This window comes from Gobio gobio, assembly GCF_949357685.1.
Source record: "Gobio gobio genome assembly, chromosome: 25".
Lineage (NCBI taxonomy): Eukaryota > Metazoa > Chordata > Actinopteri > Cypriniformes > Gobionidae > Gobio > Gobio gobio.
This window is the reverse complement of record NC_137121.1, coordinates 28,115,145-28,137,729: the sequence shown is the minus strand read 5'-3', so window position 1 is coordinate 28,137,729 and position 22,585 is coordinate 28,115,145. Positions and strand designations below refer to the sequence as shown.

At 37.9% G+C, this 22,585-nt stretch overlaps 1 protein-coding gene across 1 annotated transcript in view; it reads right to left on the bottom strand.

Moving 5' to 3' along the window:
• LOC307121267 (receptor-type tyrosine-protein phosphatase beta-like) overlaps nt 1-22,585 on the bottom strand; it is a 149,574-nt gene that overhangs the window by 12,517 nt on the left and 114,472 nt on the right. Inside the window, exons 21-38 of the mRNA XM_079808799.1 lie at nt 22,129-22,392; nt 21,521-21,784; nt 17,961-18,224; nt 17,405-17,668; nt 16,797-17,060; nt 15,032-15,295; nt 14,476-14,739; nt 13,907-14,170; nt 13,338-13,601; nt 12,869-13,132; nt 10,674-10,937; nt 10,136-10,399; nt 9,602-9,865; nt 748-847; nt 594-638; nt 490-504; nt 310-397; nt 58-148 (exon numbers count right to left, since the gene is read on the bottom strand). Of these exons, the coding sequence (XP_079664925.1) occupies nt 58-148; nt 310-397; nt 490-504; nt 594-638; nt 748-847; nt 9,602-9,865; nt 10,136-10,399; nt 10,674-10,937; nt 12,869-13,132; nt 13,338-13,601; nt 13,907-14,170; nt 14,476-14,739; nt 15,032-15,295; nt 16,797-17,060; nt 17,405-17,668; nt 17,961-18,224; nt 21,521-21,784; nt 22,129-22,392 (3,771 nt within the window). The remainder of the gene's footprint in view (nt 1-57; nt 149-309; nt 398-489; nt 505-593; nt 639-747; nt 848-9,601; nt 9,866-10,135; nt 10,400-10,673; nt 10,938-12,868; nt 13,133-13,337; nt 13,602-13,906; nt 14,171-14,475; nt 14,740-15,031; nt 15,296-16,796; nt 17,061-17,404; nt 17,669-17,960; nt 18,225-21,520; nt 21,785-22,128; nt 22,393-22,585) is intronic.

Sequence of the window (22,585 nt, the reverse complement as noted above, 5' to 3'; positions counted from 1 at the left end):
AAAGCTCTTGCCACCTTTTAATATAATATGCGACAGTCAGGCAGTCAGTCTACTCACAAGGTAAAACATTGGTGTAACGGTTCTTGGCCTTGTTTTCAATATCCAGGGCAGCGTTCTTCGGTTGTGCCGTTCCAACAGATTTTAATTCCTGCAACAACACAGTACTTCTTTAGATCTAGACATTTTAAAATCTATTATATTTTATATATTAATCTATTTGACAAGTCATAAGCAAAACTGTTTGATAATATTATAATAGAAAGCAGGAAATGACTTAAAAACACATATATTTGTGTTTCCCATGTGTACCTCATACTCTTCTGCAAAACCACAGTTGGAATCTGCATGTTTCCGCTTAAAGTACTCTTCATAATCTTCTATTCTTAAAGCACAATTACTGTTTATGATAAAAGCAAATGAAAGAATATTGTTACAACTTTAAAAAATGATTAAAACAGTGTGTGGAATAATAATAAAAAAGTTACTTACATTTTAGCTCTGGAAATAGAAAGTAAAAAAGAAAATTTCAGAAAAATTCAGTAACAATATTAAGTTTTGTCAAATAAATGTTCATCTATATCAAACAAACTTACCCAATGCTGTGTACGGGGATGTCAGTACACTGTTTTTTGGTTTGTCTGGAATAGAGAGTAATACATAAATGTTAATAAAAAAATAATCTGGATAACTTCTGTATATCTTGAGCTCTATCCAATCTTCATTTATCTGATGAGACTGGCAACCCACCTTCTTGAATAGAAGAAGAGAATCAGAGTGATAATGAAGAGAGGACAGATTACTCCCACAACTATGCCAGCAATCCAAGCAGCGTCGTTCCTATGTTCTTCTTTTAATTATAAAATAAACACATACATATGTTACCAATGAAGTAACTGCAGTTGAGGTGCCACTAATAGTATTGTAACTGATTCCATATTTTGTTGTTCTTTCTTCTGGAATAGGAGGGAGTTCACTTTGTAATGTGTTTTAAAATTTAAAAGAAGAAAGCCATAACTGATTATATTGACCATATCAGATCTTTTAATGGATGATATGCTAGTGTACTGAGATGCAAATAGGTTAGCCTTAAAAAACACTATCTATTTTATTTATTTTGATTGAGGTTACATTAATAGTCAAACCATTTTTCTAATATTTTCTCTATAAAGGAGCTGTGGATAATGATCAGGGCTGCATTTCCCGATAACGTTGTCCCTTAGCACGCTACGAAGACTCTAAAGGTATAACTTAACTAAAGGTATACCATTTCTAGGTGTGTTCCTCGAACTATACCTTAGGAGGTTGCTTAAGGTAAACCTTCTTAAGTGCGACGTTAGCAGGTGCTGTCCGTGGCGGCGGTGCTGAAGTGGCTTATATCGATAGCTCAAAAATCGATTATTTACTCTATGCAGGGGCTGTTTCACTGCTTTATGCGAACAAAAAATGGCAGGGAGAAAGTGTGTATGTCCACAAAAAAGAATGAATGTTTTGTGGTTGCATAAAAAGAAATATAGGGTGAAAAATACATTAACCAAAAACAGTGTGAATGATTTGCTGCCTTGTTTGTACACCAGCAGCGTGTAGGGCATCTCTTAGTTGAGGTGGGTTGTGGACTTCTTCTTCTTCCTCCTCCTCCTCCTCCTCCTCTTCTGGCAAGGCTGCACCTCCACTGACTGCAATGCTGTGTAGCATGGCTGTAACTACTGCTACTGTACAGCATCTTTCTGGCTTCAGACGCAACCCTCCAGGCACCGAAAACGCATCTTCCAGCGCCCGATTGAGCGCTCCACCAAGTTGCGGGTACGGATGTTGTAATCGTGCTCGGCTTGTGTGGTGGGGTTGGTGACTGGATTTAAAAGATAGGTTCTGAGAGGGTAGCCACTGTCTCCTAAAAAAATGCTCTGGCCGAAAACCCCTATTTCTGCATCTTCACCCACCGCTGAATTGGCCCACACAAAGCTGTCGTGTGTGCTACCAGGCCACTTTGCCACCACGTCCACGAACCTCCCCCTGTGGTCCACCACCACCTGGGCATTGATGGCCGCAAAGCCCTTACGGCAAATGAAGGCCTGGTCTAGTGCAGAAGGGTTGGTGATGGGTATAAGTGTCCCGTCGACAAGGCCTATTATTTGCGGGATACCAGCAATGGCATGGAAGCCTTGGTGCACCTCCATCACTTTGTGCCTGGCGGAAGGCATGCGGTTATATACTCATGGCATGACGAAGCAGGATGTTCCTTACTGAATGAACGCACCGCCACACCGAGTTGTTACTCAGCCCATATCCATCCCCAACCACCTCCAGAAAACTCCCCATGGCATAAAAACGGAGAGCCGCCAGCAGCTGGATTTCAGGGCTGAGAGGGTAGCTCCGTCCAGTTTGTCTCGACAAAGTTGGACCAACAAGATCTAAAAGCTGCTCAATTTGCTGTCGTGGCAGGCGAAATTTATTTGGAATAGCGGCTTCTGACATGTTAGCCAGGGGACTAAAGTTTTCACGTATGAAATAGTGCACATACACTAATTGGCTCCGCGGACGGCGCCGTCTTTGATTTAGCACAACTATTCGCTGTCTCGCTGCCATAGTTTGACCAAACTCCCCTCCACAATCATTCCCTTTAAATAGGCTCCTAAACTTTTCCTGTCTAATGGTTTGCCAGCTGATGTACCTTTGGATAATATAATTAAAAAGCTAAAATTAGTGTAATGACAATTGTAATCCTTGCATTAAAAAAAAATTAGCCTGATTGAACACTGGGTGTATATTACAACTTCAGAATTATATTCGTATAGACTGACATGTAAAGAAGCTTTATGCACAGTGGTGGCCACTAGTGGAATGAACTGTCAGGGCTGCATTTCCCGAAACCTTCTTAACACTACGTCGTTCTTAAGTTATACCTTAAGGTGTACCTTAACGTTAATACGTATTTCCCGAAACTATCTTAGTTAAGAATACCTTCTGTAAGTATTACTTTCGTAAGGTTGGTCTGGACCACTCTTAGCCATACCTTATCACTATTGACAGTTAATTCCACTAGTTGGGTCATTCCACGAAATCGGTGCCTTTTGTGTCCCTAAGAAATAATCAGACATAGAATTATTATAACAAAACATAAATTTGTGATTTAAAAACATAATAATACTATGTATTGTTTCCTCAATATTACATTAAATTAAAGTCAATTAAATATTATTTTAAGTAATTAAAATTGCTTCTAAGATGATAAGGGTAAGGTTTTTGCCATGTCCCTCGATATGATTGTTCTTTTTCAGCAGGACTTTTAATTTGCAAACTGAAGGCAAAATTATTCTAAAATCACATTTGCATATAGCTATAAGTATATTCTTATTGTTAAGCAGTGTTTGGGCATAAGTATACTTTTTTTTTTTTACATATAAATCATTTTATCGTTGTCCCTTGATTCCATGTCATTCCTGTTACCCTCACCAAAAACCCCTAAAAAACAATTGTACATTCCAGTGACATCACTTCCAGGAAGTTACATCATCTCTCATCATTATTCCAACAGTTAAAACACAAGTAATTTTCTCTCTCTCTTTTATAATGTTCTATTTTTGATGATTTATGAGGGTTGACTGAGGTGGGGACATCATGCAATGTCAAACCTGTTACCATTTTTAAAGTATAAAGTAAAATTATTATTTATTTAACATAATGAAATCAATATCTACAAGTAATATCGCTTCAAAGTTTACACCATGTGCTTTTGTGGTATTGTCTGTTAGCTAGCAGTTAGCAAATTAGCTTGAATTTGTCAAACCTGTTACCGTCAGCCCTGTTACTTTTCTAGTAACAGGTTGTGACATGTGGGTAACAGGGATGACATTACATGTGTCACCTAAGCCACTCTGTTTTTAAAGTTTATCTGTGTAAAATGCAAACATTTTTAAATGTCATCCTGCGTGTATTATTGAGCTAATGCCTATATTATTCAGAGTGGGTGGTATATGAGGATCAGTTACATTTTTAGTTAGAATTGTTGGTATTAGTATTATTGGTAATTAAAGTATTAACTGTTTAAATAGTTTTAACATTTGTGTGATTTAAATTTTATTTTATATTTGCACTTTAATGCACTTTTTCAGATGATAGTAGTATGCCATTAAGTGCTGCAGAAAAACAAATGATATTGGAAGAATGTTTGTAACCAAGCAGATCTCGCCCTCCATATTTTTTTCCTACTATGGTAGTCAAAATTTTAGATATCTTTGAAATGTAATGTGCTTCACTAATACAACTATGCCAAGTAAGTGCAAAAAATATAATGCAATTTAAAAAGTTTACAATATTATGTAAACAAATTTGTGCAGTGTATGCTGAAGAATGTGTGTCCTGTCATCCCTGTTACTCTGGTCAGTCCTGTTACCATGATGTCAATCCTGTTACCGTCATTAATTTCATAAAAAATATTAAAATTATATTTGAAATGGCCTTCCCAGTTTTTCCATTGTATACCTATCAACATTGTATTTTGAACAAAGCCCTTCTTTTAATATCTCTCTTGTAAAAATATATATTTTTCTTAATTGGCATGTGATCATCCTCTAAAATTAGTAAATTCTTGGTCATCTGAATGACAAATATAAGATTGAAAAAAATTATCCAAAATTTGAAACAATCCAACTGAAAAGAGGGACTAAAATACTGCTCAAATATGTTAAAACTATAACATATTTCTAATTAAAACTATTGTATATAGTAACGCTTGTGTCTGTAACAGGGATGACAAAAATATCAAAACATGAGGTAGATAAATAGTCATAAAATAAAAAATTTCATAGCCTGAGATGGCACAATAGAATTTATTGTCATTTTAAGCTGTCTTCATTTCATGGATATTTTTAAAACGTAGATTAAACTTATTTTATATTTTAATTTTTCTAAGTTGAAAAGGCACCGATTTCGTGGAATGACCCAGTTGCCACCACTGTGCAAAAAGCGTCTTTACATGTCAGTCTATACGAATATAATTCTGAAGTTGTAATATACACCTAATGTTCAATCAGGCTAATTTTTTTTAATGAAAGGATTACAATTGTCATTACACTAATGTTTGTTAGATTTTTAATTATATTATCCAAAGGTACATCAGCTGGCAAACCATTAGACAGGAAAAGCTTAGGAGCCTATTTAAAGGGAATGATTGTGGAGGGGAGTTTGGTCAAACTATGGCAGCGAGACAGCGAATAGTTGTGCTAAATCAAAGACGGCGCCGTCCGCGGAGCCATTTAGTGTATGTGCACTATTTCATACGTGAAAACTTTAGTCCCCTGGCTACCATGTCAGAAGCCGCTATTCAAAATAAATTTCGCCTGCCACGACAGCAAATTGAGCAGCTTTTAGATCTTGTTGGTCCAACTTTGTCGAGACAAACTGGACGGAGCTACCCTCTCAGCCCTGAAATCCAGCTGCTGGCGGCTCTCCGTTTTTATGCCGTGGGGAGTTTTCTGGAGGTGGTTGGGGATGGATATGGGCTGAGTAACACCTCGGGGTGGCGGTGCGTTCATTCAGTAACAGAAATTAGTTATTTACACAATAATGTAATGCAGCTGCTGGGCAATCATCCCTGATTGTGGAGTAAATTAACACACTATGGAAAATATATTGTAATAATATAAATGACTCTTTCAAATGCCAGTGAAGGCATACTGCCAGTTAGTGTAGCGGGTTGACGCATGATGCGGTTGAGCATGAAATTGCTGGTTCGCGTACTCATGTCAGAATTATATAAAATTTAGTTTGCAAGTTCAACTATTTCTGAAGTGCTTCTTTTATAAAAAAATAAAATATAAAAAATTCGCATAAAGCAGTGAAACAACCCCTGCATAGAGTAAATAATCGATTCTTGAGCTATCGATATAAGCCACTTCAGCACCGCCGCCACGGACAGCACCTGCTAACGTCGCACTTAAGAAGGTTTACCTTAAGTAACCTCCTAAGGTATAGTTCGAGGAACACACCTAGAAATGGTATACCTTTAGTTAAGTTATACCTTTAGAGTCTTCGTAGCGCGCTAAGAGACAACGTTATCGGGAAATGCAGCCCAGGGCTGGATTTCCCGAAACCTTCTTAACACTACGTCGTTCTTAAGTTATATCTTAAGGTGTATCTTATCGTTAATACGTGTTTCCCGAAGGGATCTTAGTTAAGAATACCTTCTGTAAGACATTTGTTCGTAAGGTTGGTCTGGAGCACTCTTAGCTATACCTTATCACTATTGACAGTTAATTCCGATAGTGGCCACCACTATTTCTTTACATCTCAGTCTTTAGAAATTTAATTCTGCTAATTGAAGTGTTTTCATGCAAATAATACTATTGTCATTACACTGATGGCTGTTTGCTTTTTAATTAGCTTATATTATCCAAAGGTATATCAGCTGGCAAACCTTTATGGAGTCTATTTAAAAGGAATGATTGTAGAGGGGAGTTTGGTCAAACTATGGCAGTGATACAGCAAATAGTTGTAAATCAAAGACGGCGCCGTGAGCGGAGCCATTTCTATGTGCACTATTTCATCCGTGAAAACGTTAGTCCCCTGGCTAACATATCAAAAGCAGCAAATTCAGCAGCTTTTAGATCTTGTTGGTCCGACTTTGTCAAGACAAACCTGACGGAGCTCAGCCCCAATATTCAGCTGTTGGCGCTCTTCTCTTTCTTTCTTTTTTCTCCGCTGTAGCTGTTGATTATCTTTCGCGTGTTGCGCCTTTATTGAGTAGGTCATCCAATAACAGAAATGAGTGATTTGCCAATAATGTGATGTGGGCAATCAACTCTGCTTGTGGAGTAAATGAAGACTATGGCAAAATATATTATGATAATATAAATGGCATACTGCCAGTGTAGTGGGTTGATACGTTTGGGCATGAGAGGTTACGGGTTCGCACAATCATTTCAAAATTATTTACAATATCCACGGTTGGATTTAGTTTGCAATTTGGATTATATTTATACGATCTCACGAGTCCTGATAAATGCAATTTCAACAATTTCTGAAGTGCTTCTATTTTAAAGAACACTGCTTTCTCACATAATGCAGTTAAACAGCCCCTGCATAGAGTGAATAATCGATTTTTGAGCCATTGATAAACTAATTCAGCACCGCCGCCTCGGACAGCGCCTGCTAACGTCGCACTTAAGAAGGTATACCTTAAGCAACCTCCTAAGGTTTAGTTCGGGGAACACGCCTAGAAGTGGTATACCTTTAGTTAAGTTATACCTTTAGAGTCTTCGTAGCGTGATAAGAGACAACGTTATCGGGAAAAGCAGCCCAGATTGTATAAAGAGGAAGAGGACACATATTTTGTAATTTTCTGTGAAATTTCTTGACCTATGTGCACAAAATTCAACTAAGAACATGTATGTGACAAAATTCTCACATATAATCAAGAAAACTAAACGAAAAAGATAGTTAGTTAGTGTAAAAGATAGTTAAAAAAATGAATTGATCAATATCAGAACACTTAAAGGATTATTTAACTCCAGAATTAAAATTTCCTGATAATTTACTCACCCTCATGTCATCCAAGATCATGTCTTTCTTTCTTCAGTCAAAAGGAAATCGGAAAACTTTTTTTGAGGAAAACATTGCAGAATTTTTCTCCATATAGTGGATTTCAACAGGACCAACCGGTTTCTACACGATCCCAGCCGAGGAATAAGGTTCTTGTCTAGCGAAACAATCGGCCATTTTCACAAATTTTATATATATATATATATATATATATATATATATATATATATATATATATATATATATATATATATATATATATATATATATATATATATATATATATATATATATATATATATATATATATATATATATATATATATATATATATATATATATACTTTTTAAACACAAAATGCTGTTGGATCACATGTGACAGGCGGAAGGGCAAAAAAAACTTTCACTTATGTCACACGTTACTTTTCCAACGTGGCTACGTAATGCGTTAAGTCGTGGACGCACATCGCAAAACTAGTGTAAGACGAGCATTTTTGGTAAAAAAAATATATAAATTTTTATTCATTTAGAAAATGACTGATCATTTTGCTAGACAAGACTCTTATTACTCGGCTTGGATCGTGTAGAGCTCTTTCAAGCTGCATTAAAACTCCCTTTCCTTTTGCCGTTGGTCCCCATTGAAGTCCATTATATGGAGAAAAATCCTGGAATGTTTTCCTCAAAATCCTTAATTTCTTTTCGACTGAAGAAAGAAAGACATGAACATCTTGGATGACATGGGGGTGAGTAAATTATCAGGACATTTTTATTCTGGAGTGAACTAATCCTTTAATGAAAGATGGTGTGCTTGTTTGCTAAGATGCAAATCAGCTAGCCTTAAAACAATATCTATATTATTTATTTTGATGGAAGTTACATTGAAAGTAGGGCTGGACGATATGACCTAAAATCAAAACCTTGGTTATTTGAAAATTTTACCTTCGATTAAGATTAATGAACAATTATTTTGTCTTGTTGTTGTTGTTTTTTTTGCCCTCATATAGTTCACTGACAAGGTTTGTACTGTAAATATGCTTGACTATTAAACGTGGGATATTTCTTCCTAATGAAAGAATACTCTTTATTTTCAAGAAGTTATTTTTTCTATGGTTCGTAACATTTCTTACAGATTTCTGCTTGTTCTAAATCAGATACAGATAAATTTGCACCATGACTACATTTAGTAGTACATTTATTTGAATGCATTTAAAAGAGAGTAGAAGAGAGCATGTGTGAATTAGTCATACCGTCTCTCTAATAATTGTGAAGCTGTGCGTATGTCATTGCTTCAAAAGTAGAAAAATATATGCTATAACTTTTGAGTTTCTAAGCTACTTCAGTGATAAATCACAGGACAGCGTTGACAATGAGTTTCTGCGCTCCTCTCTGTGACCGCAATCTGTCTACTGTATGCGCGTCCGTGTGTCACAATGCATCAGTACATTTGTTCAATATAATACACATCCAATGGTCTAAAATCACTTCAATGTTCAAACTGGCCAGCCTTAAAACAAAAGTTTAGTGAAGACACTGATCTGGCTTCAAGGCTCGCAAGTTGTGAGACATGGCGCGGCTTGGCTCTCGGTCACAGAAAACAGTTTGCGGGCACTGAAGTACTATGTTTTCCATATTGTTGATATTGAATGGTGTAAAATCACTTGATTGTTCAAACTGGCAAACATACAATTGACAAACTTTCGTGAGGACGCTGTCTGCGTGTATTGATTTGGTGTTTGAGTTCGCCTCCGTGTTGCTTCCATGCCGCTGACTGGACGGGGCGGAGTCATGTGATTACACATGCCGTAGTATGGGCTAAGTATTGACAGGATTAAAAACCAAAATAACCGACATGGGAAAATTCTGAGGTTTCGCTTTTCAATTAATCGTCCAGCCCTAATTGAAAGTCAAATCAGTACTGAAATATTGACTCTGTAGCAGGAGCGTTAGATAGCAATTTGGACAAAGGAATAGCTCTAGTGCTTTTAGAAAAAAGAAGAAAAAAAATGTATGTAGCAACATTATGTAACAATGTAGCAAGCAACAGATATTTTATCATTCTACATACTGGTCTTTTCTGACATGCAGAAAGCGTCGCCTTCTGTTGATCTATCCGCTGCCACAGCAGTGACACAAAATGTGTAATTGACTCCAGCAGTCAGATCAGTGATGAGATGGGAAGTGTTACTAGTTTGCATTGCATTTCCATTTCTTTTATTATCAGTCAATTTAACTTTAAAGAAAGATCTATTTCCAGTTGGTTCATTCCATGTCAGAAACAAAGATGATGTTGTGATGTTAGACACTGTGAGATTTCTGATCACATCTGGCTCTGTGTGAGGGAGAGAGAGACACATTGTAAATGTTGATTTAAAAAAAAAATCACACAGGACAACAAGTAAAGTATAAATACATATAGGATGAAACATAAACTGGTCAGCCAAATTAAGAAATACTAATTATCTGATGTGTACTCTATAATGGAAGCCTTGGAAGGATATTTGTACTAAAATGAATGAAGACAACAAATGAGACAGAAGTAAATTATTTTAAACGTACTATGTACAGTAGCAAGAAACAGATATTTTATAATTCTACATACTGGTAAATTGTGAGATGCAGAAAGTTTCTCCTTCTGTTGATCTATCCGCTGCCACAGCAGCGATGCAGAATGTGTAATTGACTCCAGCAGTCAGATCAGTGATATTATAGGATGTGTCACTAGTTTTTGTGTCATTTCTGTTTGTTTTATCATCAGTCCATTGAAGTTTAAAGAAAGATCTATTTCCAACTGGTTCATGCCATGTCAGAAACACAGATGATGTTGTGACGTTAGACACTGTGAGATTTCTGATCACATTTTGCTCTGTGTGGGGAGAAAAGAGCAATTCACAAATGTTGATAATGATTAAAAAATAACAACAGACAAGAAAAGTATTAATACTTTGGTCTGCAAAATTAAAGAATAATTGACTGACAAGGGGGGAAGGCATTATTCCAATATTTAATCTTTAATAGAAGCTTTAGATTGAGAAGGGAGCAAATTAGTCTTGGTGGACATGGAAATAGTTATCGTGCTTTTATAATTTACTAGAAAACAATATTGGAGGAAGCAACAGATATTTTATAATTCCACATACTGGTATATTGTGAGATGCAGAAATGTTCTCCTTCTGTTGATCTATCCGCTGCCACAGCACTGATGCAGAATGTGTAATTGACTCCAGCAGTCAGATCAGTGATATTATAGGATGTTTTAGTAATTTCTGTTACATTTCCAGTTGTTTTATCACCAGTCCAATGAAGTGTAAAGAAAGATCTATATCCAACTGGTTCATCCCATGTCAGAAACACAGATGATGATGTGAGGTTGGTTACTGTGAGATTCCTGATCATATTTGGCACTGCGTGTGGGAGAGAAAAGTAAATGATAAATAACTTCTTTACAGCATTTTCAGATACACCAGCGCTCAGTGAGTCTGTGAGCATAAGATGTTGCTGTACAGTATTTTGCTCAAAGCAAATGGGTGAGTCTTGATCACCCCTGAAGGGCATCAAGAAAACATGTAGAGGATGTCATAGAAAGTAGCCTGCCACAGACCTATCAAAGGCCCTGTCTGTTCCAGATCCATCACGCAGGGCTTTTACCCCCCAGTTTTGTTGCCTCAGCCAAAGAGTTCTAATTTTAAGGCTCTGCTTTGGCCCTCCAATCCCATGGCTCAACACTTTCTCTTCAATTCATTGGCTCTCTTGTCCTCCATTCTTTCGGCTCCACCCCTGTCCCTTGTTCCCCAGCCCTGTCTTTCAATCCCTTGGCTTCTCTTTGGCTCCCCTTGGGTACTCCACTTTAGTTTTTAAGTCCATACAAGTACATCTATCCATCATATAACTGCTCCACATGGCTCTGGGGGGTTAATAAAGACCTTCTGACCTACTAAAACTTTATAAAGTAAATTATCTAGCTTCCACCAGATCGCCTTCCATATTCAACTTACGGAAAGGGTGTAGTGCCTCTCGCAGTTCAAAATGCTTACGCTACGTCTGACGACATTGCACACCAGTTACATTTTTTTTTTTTTTAGATCTGGTGGAAGCTAGATATTTTACTTTATAAAGTTTTAAATATGGATATTTTCTTACAAAAACGCATCGCTTCGCTTCAGAAGGTCTTTATTAACCCCCCGGAGCCGTGTGTAGCAGTTATATGATGGATAGATGCACTTTTATGGACTTCAAAAACGAAACAACAATTCACTGCCATTATAAAGCTTGGCAGAGCCAGAATATTCTTAATATAACTATGGCCTAATCCACACGTAAACGGGTATTTTTATAACCAGAGTTTTTCCTCCTCCGTTTAAAAAAAACAATCGCGTCCACACAAGCACAGTTTAAAAAAAATCTGTATCCACATGAAAACGCAAAACCACGCTTTGTTTGGCTGCCTGATTTTCACAAGGGTCCCATCCACGGCACCGATGCACTGAGGGATGCCATGGGCTCAGTGAAACCCTTCTACAAGTTCCTTTACTTTAGACTCAGTGACAGGTAACTGTATCACAGGAGCAGGGCGCAAGTGGACTGTAATAGCTTCACACACTTGCCTTACTATTTTGTATTATTGCATTCTGGCACCTCTGTTCTGCAATACAATGAGATAACTGTGCATCTGTATACATGTGATAAGCGCTGTTAGCAGAGTTATTAAAAGCTACATCCGCCATTGCATAGACTCGACTCATGTAAACAAAAGAGATCTGTCTCAGAGCACAATCTGACGTCAAACAAAGGAGAGATCGGTGCACACTTTGACTTCACAAGCCGAAATCTCCGGTTTCACCATCTACACGACAACGCTGCAACCGGAGTTTCTAAAAATCTTCACCCTGGCCAGAGTTTTCAAAAAAGTCTGGTTTCAGTAACCGGATACTGCGTTTGCGTGTAGACGAACAGCCAAACCGCGTAGAAAAAGCTTTGGTTTTGAAAATACCTGTGTTCGTGTGGACAGGGCCAATGATTGTATTCGTCTGAAAGAAGAATGTCATATACACCTAGGATGGCTTGAGGGTGAGTAAATCATGGGCTAATTTTCATTTTTGGGTGAACTAACCCTTTAATTGTCAAATAATTTTTTATATATTTGCTCCTTAACAGGAATTTTAGACAGAGATTTATACAAAGAGGAAAGACAATAAAATGAGCTCTGGTGGAGTTGGGAACAGGGAACATTTCTACAGAATTTATGAATTTGTAAAATAATTATTCATAAGTCATATTCAAATAGATTGAGCACGTTTGATACAGCAAAATATATATATATTAAAATTCTACCTACCGGTATATTTTGAGATGCAAAAAGGTTCACTTTCTGTCAAGTTATTTGCAGTAACAGCAGTGACACAAAATGTGTAATTGACTCCAGCAGTCAGATCAGTGATGAGATGGGAAGTGTTACTAGTTTCCATTGCATTTCCGTTTGTTTTATCATCAGTCCATTTTACTTTAAAGAAAGATCTACTTCCAATTGGTTCATGCCATGTCAAAAACACAGATGATGTTGTGATGTTAGACACTGTGAGATTTCTGATCACATCTGGCTCTGTGTGAGGGAGAGAGAGATCGTAAATGGTGATATTAAAAAAAACATCATATAGGACAACAAGTAGAAATACATAAAGGACAAAATGTGAATTGGTGTTACTTCTAATGGATTTACAAATTACTATAAGTCTTTTGGTGGGTTAGAAGTAAATAATTTAAACAAACTATGCAGAAAGAAAAATATATTTTATAATTCTACATACTGGTATATTGTGAGATACAGAAAGTGTCGCCTTCTGTTGATCTATCCGCTGCCACAGCACTGATGCAGAATGTGTAATTGACTCCAGCAGTCAGATCAGTGATATTATAGGATGTGTCACTAGTTTTTGTGTCATTTCTGTTTGTTTTATCATCAGTCCATTGAAGTTTAAAGAAAGATCTATATCCAAATGGTTCATGCCATGTCAGAAACACAGATGATGTTGTGATGTTAGACACTGTGAGATTTCTGATCACATTTGGCTCTGTGTGGGGAGAAAAGAGCAATTCACAAATGTTGAATTAAAAAAAAAAAAAAGCAACAGACAAGCAAAGTATTAATAAACTGGTCGGCCAAATTATTGAATAATTAACTGACAAGGGGGAAGGAATTTTTCCGATATTTACGCTAACAAAATATTTAGATAGAGTAAGGATAAAAAATAAGGGAGCAAAAGAGTCTTGGTGGACATGGGAATAGTTCTAGTGCTTTTACAATTTACTAGAAAAAAAATATTTATGGTCAGTATGTACAATGTAGCAAGCAACAGATTTTTTAAATTTTACATACTGGTATATTGTGAGATGCAGAAATGTTCTCCTTCTGTTGATCTATCCGCTGCCACAGCAGTGATGCAGAATGTGTAATTGACTCCAGCAGTCAGATCAGTGATATTATAGGAAGTGTTAGTAATTTCTGTTACATTTCCAGTTGTTTTATCACAAGTCCAATGAAGTTTGAAGAAAGATCTATATCCAACTGGTTCAGTCCATGTCAGAAACACAGATGATGTTGTGACGTTAGACACTGTGAGATTTCTGATCACATCTGGCTCTGCGTTGGGGAGAAAATAATAATTCATAAATGTTGATAAAAAAATAACAACAGACAAGCAAAGTATTAATACAAAACTGGTCGGCCAAATTAAAGAATAATTGACTGACAAGGGGGAAGGAATTATTCTGATATTTACTCTTTAACTAAATATTTAGATAGAGTAAGGATAAAAAAAATAAAAGAGCAAAAGAGTCTTGGTGGACATGGAAATAGTTCTAGTGCTTTTACAATTTACTAGAAAAAAACATTGATGATCAGTATGTACTATGTAGCAAGCAACAGATTTTTTAAATTCTACATACTGGTATATTGTGAGATGCAGAAAGTTTCTCCTTTTATTGAATTATCCGCTGCCACAGCACTGATGCAGAATGTGTAATTGACTCCAGCAGTCAGATCAGTGATATTATAGGAAGTGTTATTAGTTTTTGTGGCATTTTCATTTGTTTTATCATCAGTCCATTGAAGTTTAAAGAAAGATCTATATCCAATTGGTTCATTCCATGTCAGAAACACAGATGATGTTGTGACGTTAGACACTGTGAGATTTCTGATCACATTTGGCTCTGCGTTGGAGAGAAAATAATAATTCACAAATGTTGATTAAACACATAACAACAGATAAGCAACGTATTAATACATAACTGGTCGGCCAAATTAAAGAATAATTGACTGACAAGGGGTAAGGCATTCTTCTGATATTTAGTCTTTAACAGAAGCTTTCATTAGAGAAGGGAGCAAATAAAACTTCTTGGACATAGAAATAGTTCTCATGCTTTCTACAATTTACAAGAAAAAAATATTGGTGGTCAGAAGTCAGTTTAAATGTAGCAAGAGATATTTTATAATTCTACATACTGGTATATTGTGAGATGCAGAATTTTTCTCCTTCTGTTGATCTATCCGCTGCCACAGCACTGATGCAGATTGTGTAATTGACTCCAGCAGTCAGATCAGTGATATTATAGGAAGTGTTAGTCATTTCTGTTACATTTCCAGTTGTTTTATCACCAGTCCAATGAAGTGTAAAGAAAGATCTATTTCCAACTGGTTCATTCCATGTCAGAAACACAGATGTTGTTGTGAGGTTGGTTACTGTGAGATTCCTGATCATATTTGGCACTGTGTGTGGGAGAGAAAAGTAAATGATAAATAACTTATTTGCAGCATTTTCAAATACACCAGCGCTCAGTGAATCTGTGAGCATAAGATGTTGCTGTACAGTGTTTTGCTCAAAGCAAAGGGGTGAGACTTGATCCCCTTTGAAGGACATCAAGAAAACATGTAGAGGAAGTCGTAGAAGACCCTCAGTCAAAGGCCCTCTGTCCCAGAACCAGCGCTCGGGGCTTTTATCCCAACCCCAAAAGCTCTACTTGACATAAACACCGCTATCATTATCCCAGCTAAAGAAGACATTTCTCCTCATCCTCTTCTGGTTCTGTCCAGCATGATAGACTCCATGGTTCCACTCAGGTCCATAACTCCTCATCGTCCTCTGGTTCCATCTTGTTTTCAACCTCTCCTGAGTCTTTATCCTTCTCTGGCAGTGCACGCCGGTCCCTCTGCTTTGCCAGCTCACCAAGAAACTTCCCATCTCACTGGCTTGCTCACAGTCTCTTGGCCCACCAGAGTCACTATGGTTCTGTTTTGTTGCCTCAGCCAAAGAGTTCTGATTCTCTTGCTCTGCTTTGGTCCCCTAATCTCACGGCTCCACACTTTTTCTCCAATTCCATAGCTCTACTTTTGTCCTCCATTCTTTCAGCTTCACCCATCCCTTGTTCCCACAGCTCCGTATTGGTCTGTCAATCCCTTGGCTTCTCTTTGGCTCCACCTGAATACTCCACCAGCTCCACCTTGGTCCTCATTTCCAGTAGCTCTGCCTCTGTCATCTGAATTTTCTAGGTCCGCCTTTGTCCTCTGAGCCTCCGGCTCTGCCTTAGCTCCCGGTTCTTTGGGCTTCACCTTGGTCCTTGAATCCTTCTGCTCTGCCTCAGGCTCCAGTTCCTCCAGCTCCCCCTTGGTCTTCATTTCCCTGGAGCTGGGATATGTTCCCCTTCTGTGGTCCTGGCCCTCCCTTCCATTACTGCCACCTACAAACAATGCCCACCTGAACAGTTTTTTTTTTTATTATTGTGGTGTTCCTTGTACGTGTGAAGAGCTGCCCTTGAAGGGAAGAGGGTTTGGGTAATGTCAAAAATCATTTGTTTTTTGCTTTTTTATATTCAAAGACTTATATATATATATATATTAGGGATTGACCGATACCGATTTTTTTTCATCAGCCTTAGCCGATGAGTGATACGGGCTGCCGATTTTCTTGAGCCGATATTTGGAGACGATACTGTTTTTGCTACCTCAATTTACATAATATAAATGACACAATGTTCATGATGATAACAATGTTACTAGTCTCAATTTAAAAAAGGAACATTTATTGTACTAAAAAATATATATATATTTAACAAATAGTAAAAACAGGCAAGGTAACAAGTAAAAAAAGAGTTCAGTGTGTAAAATAAATTCTGAAAATAAATATTTAATCATATTAAAAATGTAATTAAAAGTATGATGCAGCAAAAAAAAAAAAAATATATATATATATATATATTATTATTCTACCTACCAGTATATCTTGAGATGCAAAAAGGTTCACTTTCTGTTAAGTTTTTTGCAGTAACAGCAGTGACACAAAATGTGTAATTGACTCCAGCAGTCAGATCAGTGATGAGATGAGAAGTGTTACTAGTTTCCATTGCATTTCCGTTTGTTTTATCATCAATCCATTTAACTTTAAAGAAAGATCTACTTCCAACTGGTTCATTCCATGTCACAAACACAGATGATGTTGTGATGTTAGACACTACAAGATTTCTGATCACATCTGGCTCTGTGTGAGGGAGAGAGAGATCGTAAATGGTGATATTAAAAAAAAATCACACAGGACACAAGTAGAAATGCATATAGGACGAGAAATGAACTGGTCACCAAATTAGGGAGTAAATGACTGACAAGGGAGGGAAGGCATTTTTTCTGATATGTACTTATAATGTGAGCTTTGGAATGATATTTGTACTAAAATGAATGAAGACAGCACATGAGTGGGACTGAACATGGGTATAGTTATAGTGCATTTACAAATTATTAGAAAATATCTATTGGTGGTTCAGAAGTCAATTAGTTTAACATGTACTATTTACAGTAGCAAGAAACATATTTTATAATTCTACATACTGGTATATTGTGAGATGCAGAAAGTTTCTCCTTTTATTAAATTATCCGCTGCCACAGCACTGATGCAGAATGTGTAACTGACTCCAGCAGTCAGATCAGTGATATCATAGGAAGTGTCACTAGTTTTTGTGGCATTTTCATTTGTTTTATCATCAGTCCATTGAAGTTTAAAGATAGATCTATTTCCAACTGGTTCATGCCATGTCAGAAACACAGATGATGTTGTGATGTTAGACACTGTGAGATTTCTGATCACATTTGGCTCTGTGTTGGAGAGAAAATAATAATTCACAAATATTGATTAAAAAAATTACAAAAGACAAACAAAGTATTAATGCATAACTGGTCGACCAAATTAAAGAATAATTGACTGACAAGGGGTAAGGCATTCTTCTGATATTTAGTCTTTAACAGAAACTTTTGTTAGAGAAGGGAGCAAACAAAACTTCTTGGACATAGAAATAGTTCTCATGCTTTCTACAATTTACAAGAAAAAAATATTGGTGGTCAGAAGTCAGTTTAAATGTAGCAACAGATATTATATAATTCCACATACTGGTATATTGTGAGATGCAGAAAGTGTCGCCTTCTGTTGATCTATCCGCTGCCACAGCACTGATGCAGAATGTGTAATTGACTCCAGCAGTCAGATCAGTGATATTATAGGAAGTGTTAGTAATTTCTGTTGCATTTCCAGTTGTTTTATCACCAGTCCAATGAAGTGTAAAGAAATATCTATATTCAATTGGTTCATTCCATGTCAGAAACACAGATGATGTTGTGAGGTTGGTTACTGTGAGATTCCTGATCATATTTGGCACTGTGTGTGGGAGAGAAAAGTAAATGATAAATAACTTCTGTACAGCATTTTCAAATACACCAGCGCTTAGTGAGTGTGTGAGCATAAGATGTTGCTGTACAGTGTCTGCTCAAAACAAAGGGGTGAGACTTGATCCCCTCTGAAGGACATCAAGAAAACATGTAGAGGAAGTAGTAAAAGACCCTCAGTCAAAGGCTGCGTTCACACTGCAGGCTGAAACGACCCAATTCCGATTTTTTTGCCCTTATGCGACCTGTATCTGATCTTTTCATGACAGTCTGAACGACACAGATCCGATCTTTTCAAATGCGACCCAGGCCACTTGGGTATGTGGTCCAAATCCGATACATATCCGATCTTTTGAAATGCGTCTTCAGTCTGAACTGCCAGGTCACATGTATCCGACCCGCACGTCGTTGATACGCGACAAACGTCATCATTGTAACTCCCGTTCCTTACTCCAGTCCAGTGGTCGCGGTAATGCACAAGAAATAGTTGCTAACCGCCAATAAAAGAAGAAGTACGCACCTGTTGCTAGCCAATACACTCCAACTCCAACGCGTTTCTGCACTGTTATGGGCCGCCGCAGACGTGTCTCTTCCCGTGACAAAGTTAGTTGAAGGCGCTCGCAAACATAATTGAAGGTGGATCTGGTCATTCTGAAGTTACTGACGAATTCGGTATCAGTAAAGCCACTCACATCAGTATCCCACCACTCCTGGCTGCGACTCCGCACACACACACACACGTTTCTCTGTACCGACGTTGCTACCACTGCTCCACAAAACGCCATGGCCAAAAACCTTGCTCTCCTCCTCTTTTTTAATTTTCTTCTTAACATGAGAAGGTTGTAATGGTGCTGGCTCCGTTGCGAAAATAACTTTAATAAAGCTAAACGAACTCCAATGCTGACACCCATATTTGGCTACTTCCGTAAACAACAAGTGACGTCGTTGACCGTTGAGTACTCTTCTGCGCATGCGGGTCACTTCTGGGTCATTTCACGTTCACACAGGAGATCACAAAAGGTCGCATTTAATTGGAAATGTGAACGGCCTTGCAAAAAAATCGCATTTTTTCAAAAAATCGGAATTGAGCATTAAGCCCTGCAGTGTGAACACAGCCAAAGGCCCTCTGTCCCAGAACCAGCGCTCGGGGCTTTTATCCCAACCCCAAAAGCTCTACTTGACATAAACACCGCTATCATTATCCCAGCTAAAGAAGACATTTCTCCTCATCCTCTGCTGGTTCTGTCCAGCATGATAGACTCCATGGTTCCACTCAGGTCCATAACTCCTCATCGTCCTCTGGTTCCATCTTGTTTTCAACCTCTCCTGAGTCTTTATTCTTCTCTAGCAGTGCACGCCGGTCCCTCTGCTTTGCCAGCTCACCAAGAAACTTCCCATCTCACTGGCTTGCTCACAGTCTCTTGGCCCACCAGAGTCACTATGGTTCTGTTTTGTTGCCTCAGCCAAAGAGTTCTGATTCTCTGGCTCTGCTTTGGTCCCCTAATCCCACGGCTCCACACTTTCTCTCCAATTCCATAGCTCTACTTTTGTCCTCCATTCTTTCAGCTTCACCCATCCCTTGTTCCCACAGCTCCGTATTGGTCTGTCAATCCCTTGGCTTCTCTTTGGCTCCACCTGAATACTCCACCAGCTCCACCTTGGTCCTCATTTCCAGTAGCTCTGCCTCTGTCATCTGAATTTTCTAGGTCTGCCTTGGTCCTCTGAGCCTCCGGCTCTGCCTTAGCTCGTGGTTCTTTGGGCTTCACCTTGGTCCTTGAATCCTTCTGCTCTGCCTCAGGCTCCAGTTCCTCCAGCTCCCCCTTGGTCTTCATTTCCCTGGAGCTGGGATATGTTCCCCTTCTGTGGTCCTGGCCCTCCCTTTCATTACTGCCACCTACAAACAATGCCCACCTGAACTTTTTTTTATTTTATTGTGGTGTTCCTTGTACGTGTGAAGAGCTGCCCTTGAAGGGAAGAGGGTTTGGGTAATGTCAAAAATCATTTGTTTTTTGCTTTTTTATATTCAAAGACTTATTTATATATATATATATTAGGGATTGACCGATACCGATTTTTTTTCATCAGCCTTAGCCGATGAGTGATACGGGCTGCCGATTTTCTTGAGCCGATATTTGGAGACGATACTGTTTTTGCTACCTCAATTTACATAATAAAAATGACACAATGTTCATGATGATTACAATGTTACTAGTCTCAATTTAAAAAAGGAACATTTATTGTACTAAAAAATATATATATATTTAAAGGGTAACTAAACCCCTGCTCAGAGCTTAACTCCACCCACTGGCAATTTTCAAAAAATGCTGGAAAAGTGGGCAGAGCCCGGCGGACACAGAGGGGACGAACCGAGGGCGGGGCTGAGCGGAGGGCGTGCACCTGAGACCCGCAGGGACGGGTTGATTGACAGCTGTCTGACTCGTGAGTCGCAAAGATGGAGAATGACTGGAGTGACGCCAGCTTTGCAACAGAGCGGTCATTTCTCCTACCTTCACCTGAAGTGGAGGAGGGTGGATTGTCTGTAGACATAAACCCGGAGCCTTATCAATGCGAGCCGCTGCTCAAACTGCGTTAACTCCCGATGCCGACGATGCTAGTGAAGCAGCCGCGCAAGAGAACCGACCTAATCTATCTGCGTCCGCGGCAATAAAATCGCAAGAAAAGCCTGACGTGTACTGACAACTTCATTATTTAACCGTATTTTCTTCAATACAATGTTAAAGCATGTGTCAAGTGAGTTTCATTCATAATGTTTCCACCAAACATAACATGACAGTTCATACTGGAGTAAAGCCGTTCTCATCATGTGATTGGGGGAAACATTTCTGAGGGCGTGGTGAGCTTGTGCTAGGGGCGCGGATAGTGAGCCGTTGGAGGTACCATCCTACGTCACGATGTACCACAACGTCCAATAGGAAAATTCAACTGCAGTAGCCACCGTTCAACCTTAAGAGGGCAGCACTTTGGCGGTTTTACACCATATTTTATAGAATTAAAACACTTTATACTCAAATGTCAAAACATTTTCTCGAATCAATGAACAGCATTAATAAAGCCCCAGTATTACAGATCATTAACTAAAAAAAGTTGGTTTAGGGTTTAGTTACCCTTTAACAAATAGTAAAAACAGGCAAGTTAACAAATAAAAAAAGAGTTCAGTGTGTAAAATAAATTCTGAAAATAAATATTTAATCATATTAAAAATGTAATTAAAAGTATGATGCAGCAAAAAAAAAAAATATATATATATATTTTTATTATTCTACCTACCAGTATATCTTGAGATGCAAAAAGGTTCACTTTCTGTTAAGTTTTTTGCAGTAACAGCAGTGACACAAAATGTGTAATTGACTCCAGCAGTCAGATCAGTGATGAGATGGGAAGTGTTACTAGTTTCCATTGCATTTCCGTTTGTTTTATCATCAATCCATTTAACTTTAAAGAAAGATCTACTTCCAACTGGTTCATTCCATGTCACAAACACAGATGATGTTGTGATGTTAGACACTACAAGATTTCTGATCACATCTGGCTCTGTGTGAGGGAGAGAGAGATCGTAAATGGTGATATTAAAAAAAAATCACACAGGACACAAGTAGAAATACATATAGGACGAGAAATGAACTGGTCACCAAATTAAGGAGTAAATGACTGACAAGGGAGGGAAGGCATTTTTTCTGATATGTACTTATAATGTGAGCTTTGGAATGATATTTGTACTAAAATGAATGAAGACAGCGCATGAGTGGGACTGAACATGGGTATAGTTATAGTGCATTTACAAATTATTAGAAAATATCTATTGGTGGTTCAGAAGTCAATTAGTTTAACATGTACTATTTACAGTAGCAAGAAACATATTTTATAATTCTACATACTGGTATATTGTGAGATGCAGAAAGTTTCTCCTTTTATTAAATTATCCGCTGCCACAGCACTGATGCAGAATGTGTAACTGACTCCAGCAGTCAGATCAGTGATATCATAGGAAGTGTCACTAGTTTTTGTGGCATTTTCATTTGTTTTATCATCAGTCCATTGAAGTTTAAAGATAGATCTATTTCCAACTGGTTCATGCCATGTCAGAAACACAGATGATGTTGTGATGTTAGACACTGTGAGATTTCTGATCACATTTGGCTCTGTGTTGGAGAGAAAATAATAATTCACAAATATTGATTAAAAAAATTACAAAAGACAAACAAAGTATTAATGCATAACTGGTCGACCAAATTAAAGAATAATTGACTGACAAGGGGTAAGGCATTCTTCTGATATTTAGTCTTTAACAGAAACTTTCGTTAGAGAAGGGAGCAAACAAAACTTCTTGGACAT